At 37.5% G+C, this 15,415-nt stretch overlaps 1 protein-coding gene across 4 annotated transcripts in view; it reads right to left on the minus strand.

Annotated features, from left to right (window-relative positions):
• Positions 1–15,415, minus strand: part of DCAF6 (DDB1 and CUL4 associated factor 6) — a 96,317-nt gene that overhangs the window by 14,256 nt on the left and 66,646 nt on the right. For 3 of the 4 annotated variants that reach the window (XM_068395629.1, XM_068395628.1, XM_068395626.1), the window contains 4 exons: positions 13,217–13,332; positions 11,904–11,987; positions 11,386–11,707; positions 5,263–5,304 (listed from right to left, as the gene is read on the minus strand). In XM_068395629.1, the coding sequence (XP_068251730.1) occupies positions 5,263–5,304; positions 11,386–11,707; positions 11,904–11,987; positions 13,217–13,332 (564 nt within the window). The remainder of the gene's footprint in view (positions 1–5,262; positions 5,305–11,385; positions 11,708–11,903; positions 11,988–13,216; positions 13,333–15,415) is intronic. The other variant, XM_068395627.1, reaches the window with a different exon arrangement.

Here is a 15,415-nt window from a genome sequence, read left to right on the forward strand (position 1 = left end):
CTGAATATATTTGCAACTTCAGTATACTGCTGCCAGAAAGCTAGTAACCTGAATTGTCCACAAGTCATGTGGTATGGCGTGTTAGCCACTGATCCTGGAGACTCTTGCAACAAGTCCTCTTTTCCAGAAAATAACCCACCAGATCTACCTCATAACTGATTCTCTCAGCCAGTGGTCTGCTTAGATCTTTGCTTCATTTTTGTCATAGGAGAAATTTGGACTAAAACAATTAAGGAAAAGTAAGTGTTATCCTACAGCTAGGCAAAGAAGGAAAATGAATGCAAGTAATGAGTCATTAATACAGATTTAAAAAAAAAAAAAAAACCAAACAAAACCACAAACTGTCATACTAAGATCATCTAATACAGCCAGGCTTTTAAAATATATTTTAATACTTATTTTTATAGAAACTAGAAGAGATTTCTAAGCACTAGCCCACAGATCCACTTAATGGTGGACTATTTATTATAATACATTTCTTAGAAGTTTGTCTAGCAAACAATCCCAGAAAAAATAGACTACTACTACTGCCTTTGTGAGAGTCTTCTATCCCCTCAAAATCTCCTATCTAGGCAATTTTCTAGTTCCTCCTTCTTATACTACACTTAAATATACTGTATTAGTTAGTCCTTATAATATATGGAGTCTCAACTTCAATCTTTAACAGGTTTAAGAAGAGGGTTCTTCACAAAGTCTTCATACAATGGAAGAAAAAGAAGCCCATGTTCTTTATCTACTGTGCTTTAAAGATCATGGAATTATTCTCCTCACCAGTTTACTTCTACGCAAAGGGAAAAGAAGGGCGGCGTGTATATGATAGGCTACATAAAACACTTACAGAAACTTCAAAATTATTTGTACATATTTGGTTTTGTATTTGTTTTTTAAAAAAGATGATTTTTGCATGAGAAAGTAAAAGCAAGAATCATGTAATAACAACTACTCTGCTACCAACCCCATCAGTGAGCACACAGCTTTGGAAACAGCACACACAGCTCTTCAGCACAGTCAGACCCTTTTGCTTTCAGAAGCACGCCTGCTAGCCTTGCACCTATCGCTTACTGTGATTGCTACGTGTATTTTCAGTGTATTTATGCACATTAATTAATAAAAGATATGCAGTGAAAAAGCTGAGAAGTTAAACATCATTAGGACTGACAAAGCAGTAGGCTTGTCTAGCTCTTTCAGAAGGGTTACTTGCTAGATAGACGTAACAAGTCTTGGGATTAGAAGATGTTATTAAAGTAACTAAATGGTAACCCAGAGTAGTTTCTTGAATGATTTTTCATCTTAACATCTCTAGAAAAATTAATCTCCTCCTCTAAATTCCCCTAGGCTTGAATGCAGACATTACAAAAAAACCTCCAGACTATTCAGCAGTCAGAATCATGCGTTTTTAAATAAAAGCAGAAGCACAGAAGCAACTTTTGGTAAAAACTGTCTTTCCACTAAATTCAGCTCTGAATTTAAAATCCTGATTTTGGGTCTTATTTTAAAAGGCATGAATGGATTGATACTTAGTTATCTTGTAAAGTCAATGATTGCCTTCAACAGGGAGAATGCAGCCAAGCATAAATGGCTATAACTGTGATACTGTTATCGGGCACTCTAGTAACATACTACTAAAAGCAGGAACCTGGCAGAGGCAAGTCTTCTCCAGAAAAGAGAAATAGGAGCCCAATCTAATGACATTTCAGAACACAGAACATTGCAGGAAAAAGGATTCTCTCAGAGATATTACTTTTCCGTAACTACAGATTTTCTACACATTTTTAAAGTCACACACACAAGAAAAACAATTAAAAAATCCAACATGTTTGGTTTTGTGGCTTTTAAATTTTCATTTGTATTTGTGATAAGCAATTCCTGTCTGTGCCAATATAAACTTAGATAGTAGCCTAATCACCTGGAGCATCAGCAGATACAGAAGCACGCTGTGCAATTCGTACTGTTCTTAAATTCAGCCTAAGCTAAGCCTGACTGAGCTGCTGCTTCCCTTCCAAACCGTGTACTCTTCTAAGCACAAAATGCCAGATAATGACATTTATGCACTCCTCAGGCAACCCCTTTAATTGATACAGTTGTATTATATATTCACATCCAGGTATCAAACAATGAAGATGCCTGAGAAATGTTGGATATAGATTAATGTTATTAATTTTATGGTACAGAAAACATTAGGTCTTGTAAAGCCAATGAAACCGCACTTTGTTTTAGTAATGCCCTTATACTGTAGGTAGTTCTCTGATTGCAGAATAATCCAGTACTACTGTCTGGTCTGCAGGTATAAAGCCTTTTTAAGTGTGTTTTGCCAAATTTTGTGGCACCTTGCTGCAATATCTTACAATAAAGTTGGTGTGTGTAGTCTTAGTAAGATTGAGTCCAAGCTGATGTATGGTACTTTCATCACTTCAACGGAGTGTGCCTTGTGGAAAGATAATTTTTAAATATTACTTCCAAAAGTAAGAATGTAGACATGAACCAGAGCACAACTTTTCCCCTTATGATCAGCCAGGTTTGAAATCTTCAAAGTCGATTGTTAATTATCAAAAGCTCATTTAAATTAAGCCCTAGATGAGCGGAATAGGGATTTAGAAGTGAAGCCATTGTATTATTTCAATTAAACATGGGTTCAAAAGAAAAAAAACAAAACCAAAACCACAAAAGCCCTGTGATGCAGACTGGTCCACAGCTATGTATTATACAGAGAGAAATGGAAAAGATGTAAACATGTAAGTTAAGCCTTAGAAAAAAATATATATTTTAAAAAATTGTCACATAGGCCATTTTCTGGATGTTTAGAAATTTTGAAGTGTAATAAGAAATTTTTTAAATTAAAATCTATTCAATTTGCATAATTAATTAACTAGTTTGTTTCTTAAAGCACAATATGTCACATATTGCTCTTCAAAAAAATTTTTTTTTGAGAGAGAGCTGCAGACCACAGTTCTCAATCTATGTTACTCAACAATTTCTGGCTACCCAGCCCTGCATGTTTTAAAACAACTACGCTCATCTACTAGTTAGAAGAGAGCCAGTCAAAATTAATGATATGTTTTTAAAAAAAAGAGGGAAAAACTGAGCAATTATCCATCAACTGAACCTGTAAATAATCTACAGGAATTCTGCTACATACTTTGTTCCACGAGAGGTCCAGATGCAGTGGCTGCTGCCATAAAATCGATCGGGTACCCTAGATAACCCTGCTTCTTCCAAACACCATTATCACAGACCGATCACCTCCTGAGCTAGTTGGCTGTAGAGCTTGCGTGTACTTGCTTCCTTTTCCCCTGCCTCTTGTCTCAGCTGTGTATTGAGTACTGAGCTCAGTATTGATTCCTCCAGTATTAAGGATTTTTATCACTTCTTAAGTTTCCAAATTTACTTATACAGATAAACATTGTCTCTTTTTGTTAGGTACCAGAAACCTCGGTACCTTTTCTTCTTCTCTTTCAAATTAAGATACTATTTTTCCCCCTCATTGCCATCTTCTCATTTGAACTATTTTCCCTACACAAAACAACTGCAGGGAACCTAAGGCTTATAACCATTACTTTAGAACCTATTTCTCTGATACCTTATGGTCATTTCTTCACTGACCGTGTAGAGGAATCCACCTGCCAGCTACCATGCTGCTGCCCAAGAATTCCAGCCACGTATCTAATAGCATTCCAGCTGGCTATCAGCACCAAAGGCAAGTCCAGCTCAGGAAGGTGACTAATTAATAAGCCATTGTACTGGTCTTTACCTCAACCCACAAGTTCTCTCACTATTTTACTCTTCTGATTTTCTCCCCCATCCCACTGGGGAAGAGCGAGCGAGCAGCTGTGTGGGGCTGAGCTGTCTGCCAGGGTTAACCTACAACCATCATATTAATTAACAAATAATCATGTTCCTTTAGAAGCCTCTGAACCTCTGGAAGAGATTTACTACCGCTGACATATTTCAAGCATTAAGATAGTTCAAAAACAATGGCAAAACCATCATGTTAACAACACACTGACTCTACCCTAAAGCCCAAGTTATTTCACTGCTGATTATATAAAAAGAAATGTTTACCATAATGCACTCCTAAGTCATTTCCCGGCCTTCCAACACAATCAACATTTCAACTGTTCTCAGCTACAAAGCATTTTTAAATTTTCACCTGATATGCTGCAGAATGACAATGAAAATCAGAGAAAAATATACTGAAAAAATCCTATGCTGAATGCATCACTCGTTTTTATATTAAATTTGTAGCACTATGAAACAAATATTCCCATGGGCTGTGCTGAACAGCTAAAGAACTCCACAGTAAGCATGTTTAAGACAGAAAGAATGCCTATAGTGCAATTTAAAGTACAAAAAGTACAGAGGTTCCTGAACCTTTAAGAAAGTTGCCAAGTTAAATCCATGTATTCCAACTGCAGCTCAGATTGGAACATAAGACAAAGAAATACACGTCTGCGCTATTTTCCTGTAGGCATTTAAAATATAGGACTCAGGCTGAGTCTCTTACGAAACCACATCCTGAGTCTTTTCCTTTCCAGCCACACAAAGCCAAGAAGTTAATTTTCATCATTAGAATTATTTTGTTCCATTTCCCATATATATAGCTTTTGGCATTAAATCACAGTATATAGTTTCTCCCTCTTATGGCATGTGGCCAAGTACAATTGCCCAAATTGCCTTATATGTTCTTACAGTTAATTCACTCAAGTATTTCAATGAGGAATATGAGATCAAGTGACTTTTTCATTTACCTTCATTAAAAGAAATATTGTGTAAGATTTAGCATGTATCTTGCTACATATGTATTATCAAATATAACTTTGATAATTCTCAGTTCCATAACCTTGTTCAGGCAAAAAATATAAACAGTCTTTGATACCCGTATTCTAATATTTTTGTCCAGAACTGGGTGTTCTCTACTACCAGACAAAGCAAGTCAGCAGTGGCACATGCAAATACAACACGTTCCTCAGCAGCTGAATAAAACAAGGTATTTGCTTTTCACAAACTACACGCTTTTCAAATTCCATTAATTTCTATGGCACACAATAAAAAGGTTAATAGGTTGTTAAATGTATACACTGCCATTTCTTTTCAATTTCCGTGCAATACATGCAGCTAAATATAGCTCAAGCAATATGCTCTGTAATTCATAGCATTTAAAGTATAGCAATCCTTAAAATGCCAGTTAGAGATGACAAACAAGAACCTGATAAATCCATTATACGGCAATAAAAGGAGGAGGGGAGGAAGAAAATAATTAATTACCTCATTATTCTATCACCTATCGCTGTTCCTCTGATATTATATCTAGTAAAGGGAACAACAACTGAAGTCATTCAAAAATGCTGGGTAACACGTTTGTAAAAGGTTAGCATCTATTACAAAATGTGCTCTGTGTTCCAACTGAGAAGACTCCTTCTCGATGTGTTAGTATATGAGACTACTTTGATTTCAGTAAAAATAGTATTCAGATTACATAACAGTACACAAAGCTGATCTTACAAAATGTGGTAATTCTTCATAGATCATAGCAGAAGTGGAAGCAGCTGCATAATCATTTCCATTTTACATTCATATTTGTTTGAAATTTTAACATACTAGTTTAACATTTTCCAGGCTTAGCCTCTGCTCATAGACCAGCTTCTGCCAAAGTCCAAACAAAATTAATTCTGTCATTTAAGTAGGAAAGCAGCCCTTGGAGAGTTTTTTTGACTAATTTGTGAAAATTAAGATCAATCCATTAAAAACTGCACTCTCTGTGCACGAAGAACATACATTTTGCATAGATTCCCCCACCCCCCGCCCCGACTACAAAGCACGGTGCTAAGGCAAGCCAGATTATCTATCTGTTCCAACTAAATTTGCTGGACTTAGTAAGTTTTATAGAAGATATGCTATGTGCATACTTTGAGACCTACAAACCTGCCTATCTCCTCATATTTGTAAGAGAAGAGATCTTTCCCTGTGGATTCCCTAAAATGCCCAGAAGGTTATTTTCTCCGTTGAGTATCCAGCTAAACCACTCTGCTGTACAAAACAGGTTTCATTTTTTTAGATTTAGAAATAGTCTGTGCAGTTCCTTATACATTTTGTTAAAAAAGAGCATGTATTGACTAGCCCAATGACAATTAAAAATTCAAATAACTATTTGGCTTCTTTTAGTCACTGATCTTCACCATTCCTATAGTGATGCTCAGTGGCTACCGAAATGGCACAGAAAAAAAGTCAGATGTCACATTCTCAATTATTTCTTTCAAAGAAATGTCCTTCTGTGTCAAAACTATTCCCAGCTGACGCCTAGTCAACATTCAGCTGACGTAGCCAATTTATCAACCAAAGGATCGTGGTATTTCTACACATTTTGTTGCTACTATTCTAAGCCCTTTTCAAAATATTAAAGCGGGTGCAAACTTTGTGTTTCCTTATCTGTTGCATAGCTTTTCCTCACAGTTCAGTTTCAGGTTAGTTGGTGAGAAACTATCCTCGTTATGTTTTGAGATTTATAAGCACCCACAAAAAAGAGATTATGTCCCTTGTATCTATTCTTAGATTATGTAAGAAAGAGAAAAAGACCCAGTCCTCGGTTTGAAAACATTAAAAGTTGGATTTGTATCCAAACAAAATTCAAATAATGGAAGCTCTGTCAACATCAGGTGTGAAAAATGGACAACATTCTATTCATAAATCTGAAATCTACATCTATCTTACTAAAACTGAAGTGAGACCAGCGTGGTTGATGCAGCAGGAAGTTCTCCATTTATTGAACTGCAGGTACCATCAACAGAGCTATCAAAAGGGTATTACTGCCACTTCTGTTCCTTAAGAGGAAGTTTAAGATCATGATTTCAGAGTACAGAATCAGAATTCTCCCCTTCCTTTCTCAGGGGAGAAAGTTGTACTTTACAGTGGGAAAAGGACTCTGAGAGTTTCCTTTATCTTCATTTCCCCAACTGTTTCTCCTCAATATAAACAATAGCTAGTTATTAGGTATATAAAAACACAACCTAAAGAAACCTAAAATTGGTTGTAGATAAAACAGTAATGCTACATACTGGCAAAGGCTTATTAGTCAAACAGCTTTTAGCATTCTGTTTCAGAAGGCTACAGCCTCTTTTTTTATTTTTTGTCCTAGAGAAAAATTAGATTTAAACATTTTGTTTTGCTGCTGCATAAAATAGGTTCACAAAAGGTAGATTATTGCAGGCTAGCCTTATAACCTTCTCCAGAAAGGAAAACAAAAAAAAAACCCAAATAAAAGAGCCCCAAAGCAACTCCCCCCTAGATATTCTAGAGAGAGAAAAATCTACTTTATTACTTCTATATTAATGCCATTAATTATTTTACAGGATGACACACTGGAAACTAAATTATTAGATAAACTTGAGAAAATGAGATTTAGTAAAGGAATTGTTAGGTAACAAAATTTACTAAGTGAAAAAAAGATAAAACGTAAGCCTATAGGAAGCATACTGGTGGAGTTAAGCACCAGTCTTGCAGGCAATTTTGTTTAATATATTGCTTATACTCTTTGAGCAAGATGTAGGAATGTACTCATGCAGTGCATTGAGGACATGAGGTTGGGTAACTTTATGAATATAGAGGGGACTGGAGGACCTTGAGAAAAAGAGGTGGGTAGAAATTCAGTAGTATAAAATTGACAGTCATACACTTCTGAGCTTCCTTCTGGTGAAAGACAAGAACACATTAATTAGAAATGACAAAGTAGGAAAGACTTCAGTATACGAACTGATCTTGTGTCTGACCACAAGCCACCACTATGAGACAGCCATCAGCAAGAGAGCAGAAGGATGTAACTACAGCTCACTTGCGTCTCAGAGAATCTTCTCTAGACCAAGAGTAATACTCATACTATTAATCCTAGCCAAATCCAAACAGTGCAGGGTGCGTAATTCTGGTCTACCATACTCAGGAAAAAAGTGGAACATGGAGGAGCAGACAGGAACCAGCACGATGGCAGGAAACCCACAGATTTTTACTGCTGAGAGACAAACTTGGCACTCAGTCTAGTGAAACAAAAGCTGAAAATGAACAGGATGAACATCATTCAAGTGATAAGCACTGGGCATGAAAAAATTATTTCAATCAAAACAGTATGTTAGTGCAAAACAAAATGACTAATTTTAGTCAATTTATACCCATTATACCAGCAATGTTTTGAGGTAGCTTCCCACCAGTTAAGGGGCCAGGGGGATTTTATATAAATTTGATCAGTTTATGAAATGGATTATATGCTGTAACAACTGTCATAGTAGTAGTAGAGTGGACTTCCAGTGCCTTTCACTCTATTTCATATAAGACACAAATACTAACAGGGCTTATAGGTAGCCTTCAGGACCATCAGTGCCTGTTTTCTCTCTGGAAATCCAAATTCCTTTGAGCACACATATGATGTCTTACTTTTCATCAGTATCTCAGAGGACACTTAGAAACTCCTGAAAGCAGAATAGGAGGGAATGTAATGCAAATGTGTATCTGACTGCTCAGAAGTTAAACTAGAAAAATTCTCTGCTTGCACACACACAAAAGCAGAACAAAATGAACTGGTCAGGCATTAAACCTGAGTAATGAAAACCTGGAGGTAATCCTGAACTAGTACTGACTACACAGCAACTTTTGTCAGATTTTATTTGGGGAAGGAATAACGGAGCAGGGGGCTGAATAAAGAATTTTAATTATATCATTTAGCTGAATGATCTTTCCTATACGAAATTGAAACTGCTACAGGAAGAAGTCTCACTGCACAAAAACAAGGAAAAAAAGAATGTCAGATGAAGTGTAACTTATTTAAGATGTCCCCACTAGTGGGAAATTGTAACAGCCATATGATACCTGGAAGTGTCACTCTTATTATGTTACTACATAAACTATTACATCTTAGAGACAATATAAGGTGCATGAAGAGAAGCTAAGAATCCTGCTCGGAAACAGAAACGGGATTAAAATTGCAGGGCTTTTCATAGCTTGCTCTTCAATCACTAGATACATCGTAATGAGCATTGGCTTTGCAGTGAAAACTATTTTTGCCATTAGATATTTATCTACAACTACTTACTATTGCATGGGAAGTTAATGGATTAAGAGGAAATCTGTATATATTGGCTTTTTCATAAAAACCGTCATTTAGTGAGCAGAATTACTCATGCAATGTAACAAGCAACGTCTGACTCTTCTTTTTGTCACTACTGACAATGTGGTGGCTTACAACGTTTTTTACCTGCAAATTATTAAAAACGTTTTCCATACACAACTATCAAATTCTTTCTGATTTCCTAATGAATACATATTGTAATGCTTCCTGTAGAGAATTTGCATTCCTAGTGTAAGAAGTTAATAGCAAGATAACGCTGCCTTTGAACAGGATAGGAGGCAGGTTCTGCTTGACTAACCTGATCTCCTTCTAGGATAAGGTGACCTGCTTACTGCATGAGGGAAAGGCTGTGGATATTGTCTACCTAGACTTTAGTAAAGCCTTTGACACCATCTCCCACAGCATTTTCCTGGAGAAACTGACTACTCATGGCTTGGATGCATGTACGCTTTGCTGGGTAAAAATCTGGCTGGATGGCCGGACCCAAAGAGTTGTGGTGAATGGAGTTAAATCCACTTGGCGGCCAGTCACAATGGTGTTCCCCAGGGCTCAGTGTTGGGGCCAGTTCTCTTTAACATCTTTATCAATGATCTGGATGAGGGGATCAAGTGCACCCTCAGTAAGTTTGCAGCTGACACCAAGTTGGGCGGGAGTGCTGATCTGCTTAAGGGTAGGAAGGCTCTGCAGAGGGATCTGGACAGGCTGGATCGATGGGCCGAGGCCAACCCTATGAAGTTCAACAAGGCCAATTGCCAGGTCCTGTGCTTGGGTCACAACAACCCCATGCACTGGTACAGGCTTGGGGAAGAGTGGCTGGAAAGCTGCCTGGTGGAAAAGGACCTGGGGGTGTTGATTGATAGCTGGCTGAATATGAGCCGGCAGTGTGCCCAGGTGGCCAAGAAGGGCAACAGCATCCTGGCTTGTATCAGAAATAGCGTGGCCAGCAGAACAAGGGAAGTGATCGTTCCCCTGTACTTGGCACTGGTGAGGCCACACCTCAAATACTGTGAGCTCTGGGCTCCACTACAAGAAAGACATCGAGGTGCTGCAGCAAGTCCAAAGGGCAATGAAGCTGGTGAAGGATCTAGAGCACAAGTCTTATGAGGAGCAGCTGAGGGAACTGGGGTTGTTTAGTCTGGTAAAAAGGAAGCTCAGGGGAGACCTTATTGCTCTCTACAACTACCTGAATGGAGGTTGTAGGGAGGGGGGGTTGGTCTTTCTCCCAAGTAACAATTGATAGGACAAGAGGAAATGGCCTCAAGTTGCACCAGGGGAGGTTTAGATTGGACATAGGAAAAATTTTTTCACCAAAAGAACAGGCTGCCCAGGGAAGTGGTGGAGTCACCATCCCTGGAGGTATTTAAAAGATGTGTAGATGTGGGACATGGTTTAGTGGTGGACCTGGCAGTTCTAGGTTAACAGTTGGGCTCTATGATCTTAAAGGTCTTTTCCAACCAAAACAATTCTATGATTCTATAAAGCTAAGGCATCTGACACTAGGCTACATAACATCTAAAACAAGTAAAAAAGGTGTTTTCTTAAGTCTAACAATAGAGATGTTGCTTAAATAATTATTACAGCTTTTAAAAAGTCCAAGAATTGAAATTAGTGAACAAAGGTATTAAACTGACAAGACCAAATTGGGGGCTAAGTTTACTGAATACACAAAGCTTACTAAATGCATCTTTTATTAATGATGACAACTAGTAATCTACCTTTTTTTTCTTACTGCTGTACGTACTGATATTCAATAACCAACAAAAGGAAAAGGATTACAGAGTTTCTCCTTCAGAGAAAAAGCAGTAAGAATGAAAAATTGAACACATCAGTCTTAACATATGTACTACAGACAAACACAGCATTACTGAACAACAACAGTTAAAAGCTCTTGCTTTGCCAAAGTAAGAACACCTAAAGTACAGTTGAAAGAAAACGTAGGTCCCTGTATCCTGTACACAAATTTATGAACTTTCTATACTTACGACTACAGGGAAAATAGTAAAAAATGAACTGCAAATATTTAGCACTGGGGTATTCAGCAGGCAAGAAACAAGCACAAGTGGGTATTAGATCTGTAGGAGCTTGCCTGGCTCAGAGGGAAAATATAGCTATAATTTGCCTATATGTAAGATACGTAGACTCAGCCATCAAGTTCTTGGCTGGTTGTCAAAGAACAACTTATTTTAATTAAGGATATGAGGCATGGGTTTCTAGATCTTCCATTCAAAAAAAAAAAATGCATTTTGGCAAGCAATAGCAGAGATCAGTATTCCCCTAACCTGTGTCCTGGTCCTCCTCGATACCTTGCCCCTGGGATCAGAACAGGATCATCATCACTATCATCAGTTTCTTGGAGAGCTGAGGTCCTGGTAGAGGACTCATCTGGAGTTGCAAGCCCTGAGGATTCTGGGTGTGGCTGAGGTTCATCGTTTGCAGCAAGTGAGTTGGCAGTGGATTCAGTATTTTGACTTGAAATTTCTTGATTTGCACTTTTTTCACAGGAGGCTTCTTCCTCTGCATTTCCAGACACAGCATCAACATTGGGGGCATTTTCTTCTGGTTGGATTCCAGAATGCTCAGGACCAGGTTTATCTGATACAGCTAACAGAAAATATTGGGGAAAATAAGTCACACCTTAATATAAGTTAATTAATAATTTAACAATTATAGCCTATTTTAGAAGACACTATAAATGCTCACAGAAGTTAAATTATTCATACTGAGTTTATATTGGAAATATAGTTTTTCATTCTCTACTTCTTCATATAACTATATTTGAAAGACTACAGATACATACTTGCTTCTGTCGTCTCTACAGTTTCATCTGTAGTTTTCAGTTCTTCAGCGCTTGCATCTTCCTTGTGAGATTCATCAGGAACTCCTGAATTAAACAACTTAATATTAAATCACATGATTTCATTCAGATGCACATCTATAACATAAGCAAATCTAAACAATACTAGCACTCCTAGATCAAACCAATCAAAGCAATCCCCTCCAAAGTCCACATGTCACTTTACTGAAATCTTGGATACTAATCACATAAAAGTCAGCATATATAAACCCATCTGGTTGCCCAGGTCAATACACTAACAAAGAAAAAAGTATTTCTTTCTTGTTACTTAATATACTTAATATCCTGTGCTATGAGAACTTTAGCTGCAAAAATAGCATTAATACTCCTGAAACAGATGATCACTTAGAATCATAGAATCGTTTTGGTTGGAAAGGACCTTTAAGATCATCAAGTCCAACCATTAACCTAACACTGCCAAGTCAACCACTAAACAATATCCCTCAGCACCACATCTACACGTCTTTTAAATACCTCCAGGGATGGTGACTCCACCACTTCCCTGGGCAGCCTGTTCCACTGCTTGATAATCCTTTCCATGAAGAAATTTTTCCTAATAGCCAATCTAAACATCCCCTGGTGCAACTTGAGGCTGTTTTCTCTTGTCCTATCACTTATTACTTGGGAGAAGAGACCAATACCTGCCTCGCTACGACCTCCTTTCAGGTACTTGTAGAAAGCGATAAGGTCTCCCCTGAGCCTCTTTTTCTCCAGACTAAACAACCCCACTTCCCTCAGCCGCTCCTTGTAAGACTTGTTCTCCAGAAACTTACTGAAAGCTACTATTTCTGAAGACAGAAATTAAGTTATCCCTCTATTAAAAGGGATTTTAAAAAAAAAAAATTTCTCTGGAACCAGTAATTTGACTTGCCTGCCTTTTGGCAATGAATTGAGCAAGACAACCCCATGTAACAAAATACAGTGAACGCTTGAAAGAAATGTAACAAAATACCTAACAATCATTTATGACTGCAACGTGCAGTTGTTCCGTTTTTCATTGCAAATTGAGGCGGAATATGTCCCTAAGAATAAGGGTGTTAGAACTAAAGATGGGATAAGTTAATTTTGTTTATATTTATTTGCAAGTATCTCAGGTTGGTATCTTTTTCTTTCCTAAAAAAATTCATGTTCTATTATGGCTGTATTCTGCCTTCATATGCATATGTATGAGACTCCCCGTTGTGTTCAATGGTAGTCATAAACATATGAGAGCAGAATTGTGACCTTAACATCACAGAAGTAATGCTGTATCTTACTTGTTTCTTCGCCTTCAGGCCCTGACTCTTCTAAGGCTTTTGTTTTTAGAGAGTCTTCTTGGCCTTCAGTTTTGCAATGACTTCCACTCCCTCTAGAGCTTGAATTTGTGCTGCTCCTGGCAACATAACATGTAAAGAAAAAATTTAGAAATAACGTAAATAGATAAGATCTTTGCAATAGCACAGCCTGACCACATCATCTTTCTCACTGCAATCTCACAATTCAATAGCTCCTGGCAGCAGCTATAACTAACAACCTGCACAGCAATTTCAGAGTTATCTTTTATTATGTCCATCGCCACTCATCCCACACTATTCCTCTGCATCACAGAACCCTGTTCTCACCTTCCTTTTTTTTTTTTTTTGAACCTTTAAAGGATTTCTTCGTTGCTTTTAAAATATTGTGAGAACTCAAAAGGATTTGCTCTCTTTCACTATTTACGCATTTTTTAAGTGTATAAATGATCAGAGATCTTATTAAAGGTATTACAAGCTGCAGCTGAGCACCAACACAATCTTATCCCATCCAATTAAAAAACTAATTCAGATAAAATTCTCCAGGTTCTTCACCATTAACTACCATTCCTGTACCTTTTGAGGCATGGACTTCTGGTGTCGGTTTTCAGTCCTCAAAGTTTTGTTAGTTCTCAAGATTTACTATAGGCTGGTACTTGAGATTTACTCCCCATTCATGTTTAGATAATTATTGTGGAATACCAATTTCTGTTTACATTAAGGAAAATAATTCCTCAGGAAATATGTAACACTGCTGTTCCGAATGTCATCAAAACTAATGTTTTTAGACTCTCTACAAAAGACCTTATTTTAGGAAATGCAAAACCTTGGTCCTGAGCTCTCCCATTCTCTCCTATCCCACATCTGTGTTGTGGCCTCAAGCTCAGGCAAATGTCTCGACAAAGGTGGAAACAAAGACGAGTTATGACAATTTTAAGTGCGATTCTCAAAAATTTAGACTGCATTGTTACAAGTATCTTCTTACCTGTGTATGTCATTACTATATTATTACACACTACACTGCTAGAAGCAGCACAAATCATGCTTAGTCTAGATTCTTGAGAATCTAGTCTAGACTTCAGTACTTTTATTTTTTACATTAAGTACCAGAGCTTTTACTCATCTTGATGAGCAAAAGTCTGTTTCATTGCTGTACTGGATTTGGAGTACCCTACTATCTACTTCTGTAGCAGGTTTTTTGTTTCTCCAGTTCTCTGCATAACTCTTCTTTGAACCTCTGACAATTTGAATCAGTTTTTGTGAAAGCATGACGAAGATTGCACACAGCATTCTAAGTCACAAAGCAAAGCAGAGTTGAGCAGCAGCACCAGTAATTCTCATCCTTGGCTGAAGTCTCCCAGCTGGTGACATCTAGGATCACACTTGCCTTTCTAGTAGCTGCATCATACTGAGAATGAAGTGACTGGTAGGTTCATGTCTTCCTCCATTTCATTTTCACAATACTTCCAACTTTCAGATTAGGTTTTTGCTATTTGTCCTCAACTGCATCATTTTGTTATATGGAATTACATCCCACTTCTGTTATTCCATTCTTCAGCACAACGTTTTTAGTTAGCCTCTGAACTGACAATGCCTTGCAACTTTGTCCCGCTAGGAAGTGCTTCTTCCTCTCACTACCCACACTACACTACTCACTACAAAAGCTCCAATAAGTTAGCTTACCACCATGTTCAGTGTCTTTATTGATCTATCTGCCCCACCTTGAACAGAAGTTCAACATGTGTCAAAGTATTAAACGCTTTCTGCAAATGCAGACAGTTTCTCTCTATTACACCATGTATGTTTCTAGAACCCATTATTCTGTCAAATAAAAGGTACTGAATCATGCACATTCTAGTTCCCATAATTTTGATTTATTTCCCACGTACTGCTTGTTTTAATATGCCTTTCTATCAGAACTGTCCTAAAGCCTTAATGTTGCTGCCATTAGTCTTAAAAGATCATGATGTTTAGTCCTCCATTCTCCTTTGGTACTACATTTGATGTTTGTCATTCACATGGTGCTAACCCTTGGCCCAAGAGATTTGTTAAAATACTTGCTATTAGACAGAATATATAATGGTGAACTTAGTAGTTTTCACTGTGTCTTTACTTCCCCAATTACAGATTTTTTGTAACAAGTAATTTTCCTGTCTCTCATCTCCATTCCCTGTACACTCTACT

Source organism: Nyctibius grandis, chromosome 2, assembly GCF_013368605.1.
Source record: "Nyctibius grandis isolate bNycGra1 chromosome 2, bNycGra1.pri, whole genome shotgun sequence".
NCBI lineage: Eukaryota > Metazoa > Chordata > Aves > Nyctibiiformes > Nyctibiidae > Nyctibius > Nyctibius grandis.